The following is a 14,297-nucleotide window of genomic DNA, read 5'->3' on the forward strand; positions in this document are numbered from 1 at the left end:
TAGTGACCAGCCGGGATCCTTCTTTCATACAGAGATTTATGACCACTGTGACCACTGATCAGCCCTTATAAATTAAAAAGCTGGTAGGACACAAACTGCAATCAAATCCTATAACCATCTACATCAGTACTAAAGATTTATTCATTATTTGCACAGATGTAACAAAGTTTATCTTGATGAAGAAAAAACTCCTGTGCCATAGTTGTTGCCCAACTGCTTTTCAATGGTGCTGTTAAGATAACAATTGCTTTCCACTAGCTCAAAGAGGTATTCCGATCTAGTGTAGCGCTCGCCCATTACATAAATATTTTGAAAATGCCCCATTCTCCTGAAAGGTTTTATTCTTCCTTCTAGTTGTATGCAGCTTGTTGTCAGGAAACTGATCATCTCCGCTATGGAGAGGGGATGGCCAGTGATTGTGCACTTGGAAATTGCCTATGTAATCTCCTTCTGGATTGTTGGGATCTCAGACGCGCATGCGCACTAGCTCCCGGCCCAACCACCACTGCGCTCTACTTCTTTCCATAGAAGGCCTGTGGTTGGGCCGGGAGCTGGTGCGCATGTTCTCCTGAGATGCCAACCACCCATTAGAAGATACATAGGTAGTTACAAGTGTGCAAGCACCGACCATGGCTGCTTCTTAGTGGAGATGGCCGGTTCCCCTAGCATCAAGCTGTATGCAACTAGAAAGAAGAACAATGCATGGCAGGAGAACGGGACATTTTCCAAATATGAATGTAATGGGTGAGTGCTTTATTTTCATATTTAGAACACATGGGAATAGGATTCCTGAGATGGAAATACCCTTTTAAGATAAGATAAGTTGCTGCAGGAAGTTCTCACACTTTGCTGCATCTGTATAATACGACATATTCAACACTTTTGTGCACAAGGAGAGAGCATTTGCAGAAGACCCTGGGGTCAGACACAGACAGCCTAAACATAAGTTTGGAAGGTTGGAGGAAACGGACGTTCTTAGAGAAAGTCCACTTCAACACAAGAAAAGTATACAAAAGTCTTGTCCAGGGCTATGATAATGATGGCCTAGCTTTAGTATAGGTCATTATTATCAGAACCGCCATCGATCAGCTGACTAAAGGGGCCACCAGACTCACCACAATCTTCATTCTGAAGTGTGAGTACCAGCAATCAGACCTCTACAGATCATGTGATGGCATATACTAGCAATATACAGCACTATCACTTCTAGGTGGCAAAACTCTTTTAGAGGGAACCTGTCATCACCTATGAGCACCATAAACTAAGTTATGGTGCTCAAAGGACAGGTCCCAAGGAATCCAGGGATGATCTTTTCATATTTGCCTGGGTCCACTTTCCCATGCTGGCACCCATGTAAGTCAATGTGTAGACAGTGCAGTGGACCCATCTGTGCAAGCTGTGCGCATGCTCACACTGTTCTCTATGGAGGTGCGCATGCATAGCCTGAAAAGATAAGTCTGCTGCACTGTTCACACGCCAACTAACAAAAGTGACTGGTGAAGGAAGGGGGAACAAGGTAAGTATGCAAAGCACATCCCTTGACTCCTCAGGACCTGTTCTATGAGCACCATAATTTAGTTTATGGTGCTCATACTTGATGATAGGTTCCCTTTAAATCCAGGATTAGTTTTGCTCGAACCAAACCAGTAGAACCCTGTTTCAGGTTGAATTTTGCCACGAACCGCAACTGACATTTTTGCAGAGTTCTACCCAAGTTGTACTGTCTAAGAGCCATAGAAGCCTGTAACACTATCAGAGTATCATACAGGTCTTTAATGGCTGTTAGACAGTGTTATACACCAGTTTTAGGGGTTTTGGCGAACTTCTGGTTCGGTTCAAACTAAATTAAACTGAACCAAACTTTCTGCAAAAGTTTAACGAACTGGCCAAACTGAACTTTTGAAAAGTTTGCTTATTAGAGATGAGCGAGCATACTCGCTAAAGGGCAATTACTCTATCGAGCATTGTCCTTAGCGAGTACCTGCCCGCTCGGAAGAAAAGGTTCAGCTGCTGCCGGCAGACCGGGTGCAGCGGGGAAGAGCGGGGAGATCTCTCTCTCCCTCTCTCCCCCCCGCACCCCCCTGCTGACTGTCGCAACCCACCTCTCACCTGCGCCGGCAGCCGAACCTTTTCTTCTGAGCGGGCAGGTACTCGCTAAGGACAATGCTCGATCGAGCAATTGTCCTTAGCGAGTATACTCGCTCATCTCTATTGCTTATCATTACTCAGGATCCCAGTGCTACAAAGCAACAGATGACGACTAATATGTCATACAAATCTAACCGCTTAGTCAATGACTTTGGAGTAGAATAAGGTTAAGAACCCACGGTCTATGTAAAGCAGCATCGTGTCCGGTCTGCCATGCAGTCCCTTGTGATGTTCTCATTATCCCTTTACCATACACAATATCTAGGAACTATTAGTAAACCCTACACCTCTGAAAACATAGCCCCCACCTCTATTTCTATAGATGTGGTTACCACAATATCTCCAATATCATTTGGAGACCCAATGACCACTAAGACCATTTATAGTATCAGGATTGATGGCACATAGCATTCCTTTTGTTCTCAGACTTGATGAGAATCATGCCTATTAGTTCACCAAGAAATTGTGATATCAGCGTGCAACAACGTAGTTCTTGCTTCAACTGTGAATTGATTGGCGGCCATGTTTGTCGTGACCACAGTGTGTCAACGAGAGCACGCAATTATAATGTGAGATCTTGTAAACTTTTCAGAAATAACTGATAGTGGTTTGTATTTGCTTATCAGATGTGGCAGCACTGAATCTTAATGATGGGTCCAGTGGTGCATCTGATCAGGACACATTGGCTCCCCTCCCACAGTCAGCTGCTCCCTGGCCAATAGGTCAGGGATACCCCTACCAGTATCCTCTAGCACCACCTTGCTTCCCCTCAACATACCAAGAGCCAGGATTCAGCTATGGCAGTGGCAGTGCTGGAAGCCAGCACAGTGAAGGTAAGTCCTTAAGGCCTCTCCGGTGCCCCTTTCCTTTTTGTTGCCTGTGCTTAAAGCTTTTTTTGTGTCTCTGTTGTGCATGCACGACTTTCGCATTCCATAAGCATACATGGTGTAACCATTTGTTGGCATTATCCATAGTGTGACTTGAACCCACTTTCATCATTAATTAATGGAACTCCTAATGGATCAGTACTGCCTCCTATAGACAGATGAAGCCACACATCACTCACATTGAGAATTGTCACCATGGGCAGTCTGTGGTGCATCCGTAACTGCATACGCAGATGCATCGGGCATGAAAGCGGCATGCTTGGCGAGTTTAATGATCATTATGATCAGATTGGAATAACCTTCCTCTATTTAAGCAAGGGGCGCATAAAGTATATTAAAAGTTTTGCATGAGTAAGGCAGCTCAGACCTTAGAAAGTATATGGGCTGTCGGTTAAAGGCTTTGCACAGGATTAGAAAAACATGGCGGCTTTCTTCCAGAAACGGTGCCACCTTCATCCATGGGTTGTGCCTGGTATTGCAGCTCCTCTTCATTAAAAGGGTATTCTGGTAAGATTAAGTAGCTGATCGATATATGTCCGGCTGCTGGGACCCCTCCCAATTGCCAAAACAGGGGTCCCATATCCTTTGAGAGACCAGCAAATTGGATAGATTCGCAGCGTACATGCTTGGCCATTCAGTTCACTGAGTACAAGAGATTGCCGAGCGCTTGAACATGACTATTTTTGGTGATCCCATTGAAATAAATGGCTGAGCATGTGTGCTGCTGCTCCATTCAGTTTAACAGTTTCTCAGGAGGATACGGGACCCCTGTTCTGGCAATGGGGGTCCCAGCAGTCGAACACCGATTAATCAGGTAGTTATTCCTTAGTCTGTGGATAGGTGGTAGGTTCATCTTACCAGAATACCCTTATAAACGGAATGGGGATTGAGATGCAATACCACAGTGAAACTCAGGGCAGACGTGGCGCTGTTTTTAGAAAAATTTAGCCTTGCTTTTCTAACCCTGTGTAACCCCTTTAAGAAAAGACAAGGTTATGCAGGTGTGTGTTCTTCTACAGTACAGTAAGATAATAACCTGCTCCTTTATCCCCCTACTGTATCCTTTGCTACTAGTAACTGTGTTATTCCCTTGTTTTGTGCTGAGCAAGCATTAGACTGAAGGATGCATGGAAGGAATGGAGGAATCTAGGTCATCGGTAAGATTACAGCTCTGACCTTAAGAGTCCAAGCATGTCTATTCAGATATCCTGTGGCCCTTTCTTCACCCTCCTAAGACCATTCCCACCCAACCGCCAGACAACCACAGCGATAAGTCATCCTTTCCTGGATAGCAAGTAGCAAAGAATCAAACTTCAGATATAATAACTCCCATACGGCTGCTATTACACGAGCACCATCAACTGCCACTAGGACCGCAAGGGCAGAGGCAGCCTGGCAAATAGCGCTATTACATAAGCATTAATGTGCTGTCACACAGGTATAATAGAGGAGATCACAGCTCATTCTCCATCCTGTATATGTATGGGTTGTAGCTTATTCAGGTGAATATAGAAGGTAATGATAATTAAATGTCCCCTCTGCAGATAGAATGGTATAGCCCTACTAATGCTGGACTTATTGCATTATGGGATAGATGTGAAACTAAAGGTAAAAAATCTAACTTTCAAGGGGATAGATGAAAGGGGGATGCACTGCAGGCATGGAAAAGTGTGTTTTTGCTGGAGTAGCCCTTTAGGCCTCATTCCCACAGCCGGGGCGGGTTCCGACTGAGATTTGCTGCAGAATCAGACCTGGTGCCCAAGCAGAGACACATACTCACCAGTCCGGATCCGCCGGAAGTGTCTCGGCCGGCGCGCATGCGCAGTACAGCGATGACGCTGATCTGTGGTGATTGAAAAAATTTACATTTTGGAATCGCTGCGGATGCAATGAAATTGACTGCAATGGAGGCCGTCCATGCAATTTCCCGCACCAAATAGAGCATGCTGCGGTTTTCCCCCGCGTGTGATAATCACAGTTGATTTCCACTTGTGCGCAGGGTAGAATCTTTTAACATGGCATTGCTGTGGAATTTGCGGCGGGGTGCCTGGCTGCGAATTCCGCAGCAAAAATCCGTCTGTGGGCATTGGGCCGTAAGCTGATACTAATTAGCTACCATGTGACACCTTCTGGCCATCAGTTATCACATACAATACTTCTATTAAGGCCTCCGACACATTTTCCGTGTGTCCGAGAATCGCAAGCACAACTCACATCGGACAGCAGATGGACCTCTGCCCAATATATGGACAGTCTGCACATTGATATACGCTTGTATGTCCTAATTCTCGTCCGTGATATGGTCAAGAATAGGACATGCAATGAGTCTTTCACACAGATTATTGATCAGTGTAAAGGCACCAGTGTGAATGAGTCCTAAGACTAATATCAACGAGCTTCTTCAGGTCTCAGCTCATTCCCATCTTGAAAACGTTACTAGCAAAGGGGTAATTCCCATCTAAGAGTGCATTTACACGGGCGATTTTCCTGCATGATTTCTGTGCTTTGCGGGATGCACAAGAAAATAACCCATTATTTTTAAGGGGGGCGTTTCACATGTGTGATTGTTCTCTCAACTCTACGAGAACAAGCAATACAAGAAAAAAATGGCATCATGCCCTATTACTGGGTGATAGTGCCAGTTCTTTCCTTTGCAAGCTAAAAAAAAAATTAAAAATCGCATCGCACTCGCATGTACATAAGTGTTTCAAGTGAGTGTGATTTTTTAATTTTTGTTCCCATAGTCGGTTATTTTCACTAATGGAAAATCACAAGTGCTGAGATATGATTTCTCGCAAAATGCATCGCACTTACAGAAAAACCGCATCTTTACAAGTCCAGAGGGGGTGTCGTCTCTCCTTAAGGAGAGCACCCAAAAAGTGTGTGGAGACACCTAAGGGGTGAGTGGCATGGCATAGTCTCTCCCCAAGGGTGTAAGAAGACACCTGAAAATAAGTGAGGAGACTTATACAGCCATGCATGCTCCTATGGGTAATTTATGCAAATGAGGAAGATGAAACAATACCTCTGCAGCGCCACCTATTGGATGGCAGCATTCCTTCAAAATAATGGCAGACCCTTTATCTGGGTCTTTATAACAATGACTATTCCCAATCGTTATTATAAAGACCTGTATAAAGGGTCTGACATTGATTTGAACTAATGCTGCCATCCAGTAGGTGGCGCTGCAGAGGTATTATGTATTCCATCTTCCTTATTTGCATCTTTACAAGTGCGATATCGGTCCAAGTTTCTCGAACTGATATCACACTCACATGAAACTCACCTGTGTAAAAGCACCTTTATAAAGTAATGGTGTTTTGCAAGGATATGCTATTACTTTATGATCGATAGGGGTTTGACTTCTAAGACCCCCACCGATGATGAGAATAAAAGGGGGCAGTGCCAATTTAGTGTTGCGTCCCTTTCACATTTTTTTCCTGCTCAGTGATGCCCCAATCACTCGCTGCAGGGAACTGCAACACCGCTCCCCCCCCCAGTCCATTAAATTCACGCTCATGGGATATGGGTGGCTGTGCCCTGAAAATTTAGAAGGGTGCGATCCTGAGAATGAAGGGTTGCAGTGCTAATTTAGTATTGCACCCCCTTCACTGTTTTAAGTAGGCTCCCTATATTAGTACAAGGACACTCTTTTGGCCTCTGGCGGAAGTACAGGGGCTTATAGATATGTCTGACATACTGTATATGCCAGTAGCTTTCCTGGTGTATACAGTAAACGTACACCACAAACAGTGTAAATGTTTGTACTCCCCATAAAGTAACTGTGAACCATCTTTTTTAATCTACAGTATGCATTGTTCCTCTGTTACTCCTCCTGGTCTATAGGGGGGCCCCTCCAGATTCTGACACTAATTGGTCCTAAGAAATAATGCTCCAAAATTCTTATTTTACAGGAGAATACAAGTACTTAAAGGGCCACTCCGGAGATTTTTTTTTTTTTAATTCATTCAATATGTAGTTATCCCTCAGTATATATAATGTGAGTTAGTGCTACCTTGGTTAGTTATTTCTTTCTGTCTGAAACTTCTGGCCTCTTTTCCCTCAAATGGTCATGTGATCTCCGTTCCATCCTGCTCAGATCTACTTGGGGTGGTGAATTCTTTTTCTAGTCTATATCTCAGTGTGTGTAATTTTGTTACTTTGGAAAAACTGCTTAGAGGGGAATATAGACATTCCTATCACAATTACTGATGATGATCGCACAGCTCCTGTCACACAGTTATAATAGAGGAGATTACAGCTCATCCTCCTGACTGTAAACTTGTGGTCTGTAGCTTATTTAGATAACTATAGAAGCAAATGATAATTAAACTGTCCACCTACCAGACAGAAACGGTATAGCCTAAGCTACTGCTGTGCTGAGGCTTCATAGGATTAATTGAAAGTGAAAGTAAAAAAGGTCACCATGAAAATGGTGCCTGATAAGCATCAGAAAGGAGGCTATGCTGTAGGAAGTGGCTGCAATACACAGAGAAGATCTCCATATTGTGGTAGGTAATCAGCTACAGGGGGCAGGCATGGAAAAATATGATTTTGCTGGAGTTGCCCTTTAATAAAATAGACATGTCAGGAGAGCTGGTACATCCTCCTCTAAATGGAATAGGGGTATATGAGTTTCCCAGATCCCTACGAAGGACCAATCACACAGGTGTATATTCCATCTATGTGCTTTTGGTGGATTTCACGAATAGTGAATGTACACATTATAGCCTATGAGGCTATTCAAATGCAACGATGGTCCATGTGAAAAGGATCACAGACCAGAATTGGACATGCGATGCCCACTGCCCGTGGGTATCTGACAAGAATCTTGGGCGCAACTCACACATGGCCATCTGAATGTGGCTTTAGAGGCATTTCAAACTCGCATTAAATCCAAGGAGACATTAGCGGCAGAATTCTCTGCATTTTTTACTACTCAAATGGATTATACAACAAAGAAACAAAAAAAACATACATAATTGTCGTGCCTTAAATAAATAGATTTGCTTCTGGTACAATAAATGATGCAAATGGAAAGGACGCAAACTGATATGCAAATGAGTATTTGGTCGCATGTAGTTAATGCTATACAATGCAATCAATAGCAGCAGCATGTAGTCATAAGCTCTTGCTCACGACCTGAAGGTTGCAAGTTCAATCCCCGCTGGGTTCAGGTAGCCGGCTCAAGGTTGACTCAGCCTTCCATCCTTCCAAGGTCGGTAAACTGCGTACCCAGCTTGGTGGTGGGGTAATAAATTACCTGAAAGCGCTGTGGAATAAGTTGGCGCTATACAAATAACAAGTCCCTTCCCCTTTCCCTCCTTCTCAGTGTATACACCAGTGATCAGGAGAAGCGTTGAGCAAACCGAAGCAGTAGATCCCTCTTTCGGGTAGAACTATACTAAAAGCTCAGTTCATGCCAAACTGAAGTTTTAGCAAAGCTCGACATGAAATAGGTTTGGTTCACTAAAACCTAGTGTAGACCATTTCCAATTAGCAACAAGAATTCTAATGGCTTCTAATTGCAGCTGAATGGTATATAAAACATCATTTACAGCGACAGTAGGTCAGTACAGAATGGGTACAACTAAGCTATTTGCAAAGGTACTTAAGTTTATGCAGATTTAAGTGAAAAAAAGATGTTTAGAAGAAGAGCAGCACTTAGAGGTTAGTGTCATTCTTGAAGCTTATCTTGAAAACCAAAGGAGAAATATTAAACACTAAAGCTTTGATCTCAGAATTTCAGGGATCTGCCGAGTACAAGCCAATATGAGCGTCGGTAGATAGTGACACAGCAGGCAAGGAAACGCAGGACGTCAGAAGGTGGTGGAGAAAGGGTTAATAGTGCGCAAAATAAATCTGCAAAAAAAAAAACTAAACTAAATTGGTTTATTAACCAGAGCGGAAAGACACTGAAAATAACTGGTCTCACTCTGGAGGACTTAGGTCCACCATGTTGACTTCAGTGAGCGCTATAGGGGAAATATGTACATGCTGGGGGGGCTTTCCAGTAGAAAGGTTCAAGCAGCCTGGAGTGTCCTTAGGGGTGTCCTAGCTTGACGGCAACTTTTAGAGGGGTTGTTCTGAGATAGACTTTTATTACCTATCATGCTGAGACCCCCACCAAACCTGAGAATGCGGGTCCCATGTTCCGCTCTTCTGTCGCTGTGGGGATGCTCCTTCCACCTGCAGCAACATCAGTGGCTACAGCAGGAATAGCAATAGTTGTGCTTGTGTGACCGCCACTCCATCATTTCAGTGGGGCTATTGGAAAAAACTGAGTGCTATCTTCGGCAGTCCCATTCAAAATGAAGGGAATGGCACTGTGCATGTACGGCAGTCGCTCCATTCAATCTCCTCCTCACTGCAGGAGGTGCAGCGAGCCCACAGTAAGGAGGAGGGGGGGGGGACATGAGACCCACGTTCTTGGAATCAACGGTGAAACCCCCACGATCAGACTTATCACCTATCCTATTTATCACCCATCTTACTGATTGATGGGTTCTGTAGTTTGACCTCTAGCAATCAGTAAGTTGTGGCATATCTCAGCAATTACAGTAAGCCAACACTTAAGGCCTATTTATACTGAAAGATAATTGCTCAAAAATTGCTCAAACGAGAATTTGAATGACAGTTTTCAGCAATCATCTTTGCATAACTCTTAAGTAGCTAATTAATGCAGGCGGAATGGGATACCTCTGTGATAGCTCCGAGAACAAAGCAGCTGTTTTGTATATGCGAACAGCTGCATTGTTCTCTGAGCTTTCAGCTGGTGTTCCGCTGAGAACTGCCAGCGGGATACCAGCTGAGAGAATGATATCAGCACCGCCCACTGCAAAAATCAGCATGCGGCACTGATGAGGCTCATCGCTAATTTCTAGCTTACTAGAAATCACCGATGAACGAATAGTGCATGAAAAGTGCACGATGGCCGCGCATTCAGACGCAACGGTTATCGTTCAAAAGATGGCTTTTGAGCGAATTTTAAGCGATAATCGTTGTGTTTAAATGGGCCTTTATTCTTATCCTTAGGAAGAAGGGACTGCAGTGCCAGCTAAGCACTATGTCTCCTTTATAGTGTGTCCCTGCACAGTAACACTTCTTGTCATCCAATGCAGTAGAAATGGCAATACTGACCCATCACTTTAGAGCTCCATAAATTACGTTAGGGAGCTCAAAAAGTGAGTGGGAGGTCCCTTAATGATCTGGATCTTTGGGCCTCGTGTGGCGCAGAATGTTAAGGCAGCAGAAATGCAGTCCTAAGCTCTCTCTCACAATCTGAAGGTTGCAGGTTCAATCCCAGCACGGTTCAGGTAGCCGGTTCAAGGTTGACCCAGCCTTCCATCCTTCCGAGGTCGGTAAAATCAGTACCTAGCTTGGTGGGGGGTAATAAATAAATTACCTAAAAGCACTGCAGAACAAGTTGTCGCTATACAAATAGCAAGATTTTTTTATTTTAGCTTTGGCCAGTGCTTGATTGTCCAAGCAGGTATTCCACCCGTGTCTTGAACACTTGGTTACTGTCGCATTGTGCTTTATAATGATATTGGTCTTTTTCTTGCACTTAATATGAAAAGGTACGGCTTTAGCTTTGCTTTTTTTTTTTTGCAATCATAACCAGCATCCAGTGTATTCATTTCCATGATAATCACCCCATAGTTATCCTTCTGCATGTCAATAATAACCTATAACACCACAGCCTTCCTCTGCAGAAGCTAGCCAAGATATTGCATGAATGAATCATATGACGTTTCCGTACCCCATTCTAATACCTGTGGTTATTTCACTACTACAGGCAGCAAAAGCAGTGGCTCCAGTCGCGGCAATAGAGAAGGAAAAAGATCATCTGGCCGAGAGAAGGACCGCAAGTCCACTGGCAGCGGCAGTGGATCTGATCGCGCTGCCAGCAGTGGAGGCAGAAAAAGTGAAAGGCCATTAAGCCAACACAGTCACCGGAGTCATAGCTCAGTGCCACGTAGCGAACGCAGTCACCGCAGCAGCCACCACTCTCATGGTCCCCCGGGTCTACCCCCACTTTATAGCCTGCCAAAGATTGCGAGTAAGGTGTATGGCACTAGCGGCCCACCAGGGGGACCCCCTGTCCGTGAGCTTAGCAATGTTCCCCCAGAACTGACCGGAAGCCGACAATCCTTTCAGAAGGCCATGGGAAACCCCTGTGAATTTTTTGTGGACATCATGTGACAACCAAAGTGCCTTCTGAGTCAGTCACTAGAAGCCCTAAAGAAGTTTAACGTCTTAACAATTCCATATTATGAAAAAGGATTACCACTGCCATATCCAGCGGCCAAGCCATACAGGATGGAAGAACCAGATCGTGGCCACTGTGCAATGCGAGAAGGTGTTAGATGTACAGGACTGTAGCACATTTTGGAGAGGTCCTTTGAAAGACACAAGCCTACTAATGTCCATTGTCCTGCAATTCTGAGTAACCCTGGGTGGTTGTAGTTTGCCGTCCGAACTGTCTAATGAGTTCAGTGGGAAATGGATGGAATTCGGACATTCCTCATAGATGACAGTCTGCACTCATTCATGGCTAGTGGGATTGGCCATGAATACAATGAACAATAGCAGTTCTTCATGAATATGATGATTTTGTATTTAGAGGGGTCCTGTTGGAATATATCAATAGTTCAAATAACAGGAGAAAGGGATAATCTCATCCGTTTGGATGGGATATGTATATACTGTAAACCTCTATGGATATAGCCCATGGCTACGGACAAGGGGGAAAAAAACAACTCTTCCCTGAAGTTGTTGACCCAGAAGAGTTAGCACTAAGGAACCAAATTTTAACAATGTGTATGGCGTACAAAGAGTACAAAGCAAAACCCGAATGTTCAGCAACACTATTGGTTTAACAGTGAAAGTGTTAGACCTGCTGGATTTGCCCATCAGGTACCAAACATCATAATCTTGAATTTTAAAGGAGTTTTCTGGGACTCAAAAAATTTTTAAAGCTGCGTAATGTTGTGAAAGAAAGGGGAAAGAAAATCATACTCTCCTTCTTCTGCAGCTCCTGTCCAACACCGGAGCCCTTGTCCTTGCTGCACTGAATCCAGCTGCTATCACATACCGTTTATTGTGTATGTGAGCACTCAGCCAATCACAGGCTTCTGCCCTGATTCTTCCAGATCACTTAAAGGTCATCTTCGCACATGGCGGAAATGCTGAGGAACTTCCTATGCAGGAATCGCTGTGGAACTTCCACAACATTTACAGTACAAGTAATGTGGAGGGGATTTTGAAACATTTTTTTCACTATGTTGCAGAATTTGACCCTTGAAATACAAGGGTTAATATCCTCAGCATTTCCGCAAGTAAATCCGCTGCCAAATCCGAACCCTTTGGGTGCAGACTTTGCCACTGCATATTTGCTGCGGGTTTTCGGTTGTGGAAATGCTGCAGCAGAAATGGCACGTGTGAAGGTTCCCCAAGCCTATGATTGGCTGAGCAGTTATGTCCACATTTCATGATACATGACCGCAACTGGTGTCTTCTGAGTTCAGTGTGGTGGAAACTGGGGCTCCAGCGATTGACTGGGAGCCACTGAAGGTGATGAGTATGACTTTTTTCTCTTTGTCTCACAGCAGTCCCCTCCATAAAAGTTTATTTTTCAGTCCTGGAAAACCCCTTTTCTCCAGCAACCCTAAGGAGTAGTACAGAGAAATGGGATTGGCTCACTAAAGATTACCCTATTATGGCATATGGATGACATGGAGGGTCCCCTAATTGGGACAAATCTCTATGAGCCACAGTGAAGAGTTTCTACGTATCGGTGGCTGCTCCTCTGGAGAATGGATGGCCACTCAATGGTTGCCACAGGAGAAATGTTCGGTTGGCCAAAACCTCCCATCACAATATTGCCAGGGGTTTCAGAAGCTGGATCCATGGCAATAAGCTGATCACTGGGCTGCTTTATTTCATAAAGGGATTTCAACCAGTGACCACCTCTTTAAAGGGGTTGTCCAGTTGTAAACTATTAATGTCCTATCCGTAAAATAGGCCATCAACAGTAGATCAGTAGAGATTTGTAACTAGGACCCTGCCTGATTAAATGTTCCCCAGGCCAGTGTGCTTGTGCACTGAGCCGATTTCTGCAGGAAGCAGACAGCTCCATTCTCATAAGAGTGGCCGGGCTTGGTATTACAGGCAAAGTTTGCATCGAACTGAATCGCCTGTAGTACCAAGCCTGGCCATTGCAGTGGGAACGGAGCTGTCTGCGTCCTGCAGTGTACAAGTGCAACTGCCCAGATTTCCTATTTTCGGCCTATCCTAAGGATAAACCATCAATCGTTTACAACTGGACAACCCTTTTAAGCAGTGTGATGTCCCATTATTTGAGCTATGCTATATATTTCTGAAGAGGAGAACCTCTTTAAATATGCTACGGACAATCAAAACTGCATTTAACACCCAGTATGGGACTCTAGCGCCACCCATGTGTCAACCACTACTGATTTAAATAAATTAATATAGACTAAAACAAAATGAATGTAAGAATAGCATTTCTATTACACTAGATACAACCGATCCCACCACCCTATATATGGAGGAAAGCACTTAAAAATCTGTCCGCTCCTTCCCACTGACCAGACAGAAATTCTCCACATTCTGACTATTTGCTACTAACTGCGCTACAAATGTACAGAAAATCCGTGTATAGATAATTAGCTCTAATTTAATGTTTGTTTTTTTAATATATATGTGTATATCTGTGTAAATAACAGTTACAGAGCAAAGTTAATTCAACTTTTTTTCCTTTCATTAAAAATCCAACAAGAATGAGCTAGATCAGGTGCCATAGCTGTTATATGGACTACAACTCCCAGGATTCTCTGCCAGTGCTGAAAATCATGGAAGGTGTTGCTGAGATACTGCTGCAGCCCTGATGGTCGGATGTGTTTTCCAGCAGCTACCATGAAACTGTATTAATAGTAGAGAATGCATCGACTTGTGTTGACGACAGAGCATTTTAATTTATTGTGAAAGATTAAACCGCATTCTTGAACTTTAGTCGTGGTGTCTGATGAACGTACATTAAAACACGTGTCAGTCCCTGTATTACTGTATGGGATGTGGGTCAGACATGCTATCTTTTCTCCTTAGGGAGAGCACCTGAGGAGACTAAAAAGGACATTCATGCTCCTCTGGGTAATATGCAAATAAGGGATATGGAATAATACCTCCACAGCGCCACTTATTGGAAGGCAGCATTCCTTCAAGCTAAAGTTAAACTCT

The 14,297-nt window shown here is 43.9% G+C and overlaps 1 protein-coding gene across 4 annotated transcripts in view; it reads left to right on the forward strand.

Annotated features, from left to right (window-relative positions):
* The window catches only part of DVL1 (dishevelled segment polarity protein 1), a 172,056-nt gene extending 157,984 nt beyond the window's left edge, over positions 1 to 14,072 (forward strand). For 3 of the 4 annotated variants that reach the window (XM_066606812.1, XM_066606814.1, XM_066606815.1), the window contains 2 exons: positions 2,775 to 2,981; positions 10,834 to 14,072. In XM_066606812.1, the coding sequence (XP_066462909.1) occupies positions 2,775 to 2,981; positions 10,834 to 11,240 (614 nt within the window). In that variant the 3' untranslated portion in view covers positions 11,241 to 14,072. Of the gene's footprint in view, positions 1 to 2,774; positions 2,982 to 4,144; positions 4,193 to 10,833 lie in introns of all 4 variants that reach the window. The other variant, XM_066606816.1, reaches the window with a different exon arrangement.
* Positions 14,073 to 14,297: the final 225 nt, after the last annotated feature.

The sequence above is a fragment of the Eleutherodactylus coqui genome, chromosome 6 (assembly GCF_035609145.1).
Source record: "Eleutherodactylus coqui strain aEleCoq1 chromosome 6, aEleCoq1.hap1, whole genome shotgun sequence".
NCBI classification, from domain to species: domain Eukaryota; kingdom Metazoa; phylum Chordata; class Amphibia; order Anura; family Eleutherodactylidae; genus Eleutherodactylus; species Eleutherodactylus coqui.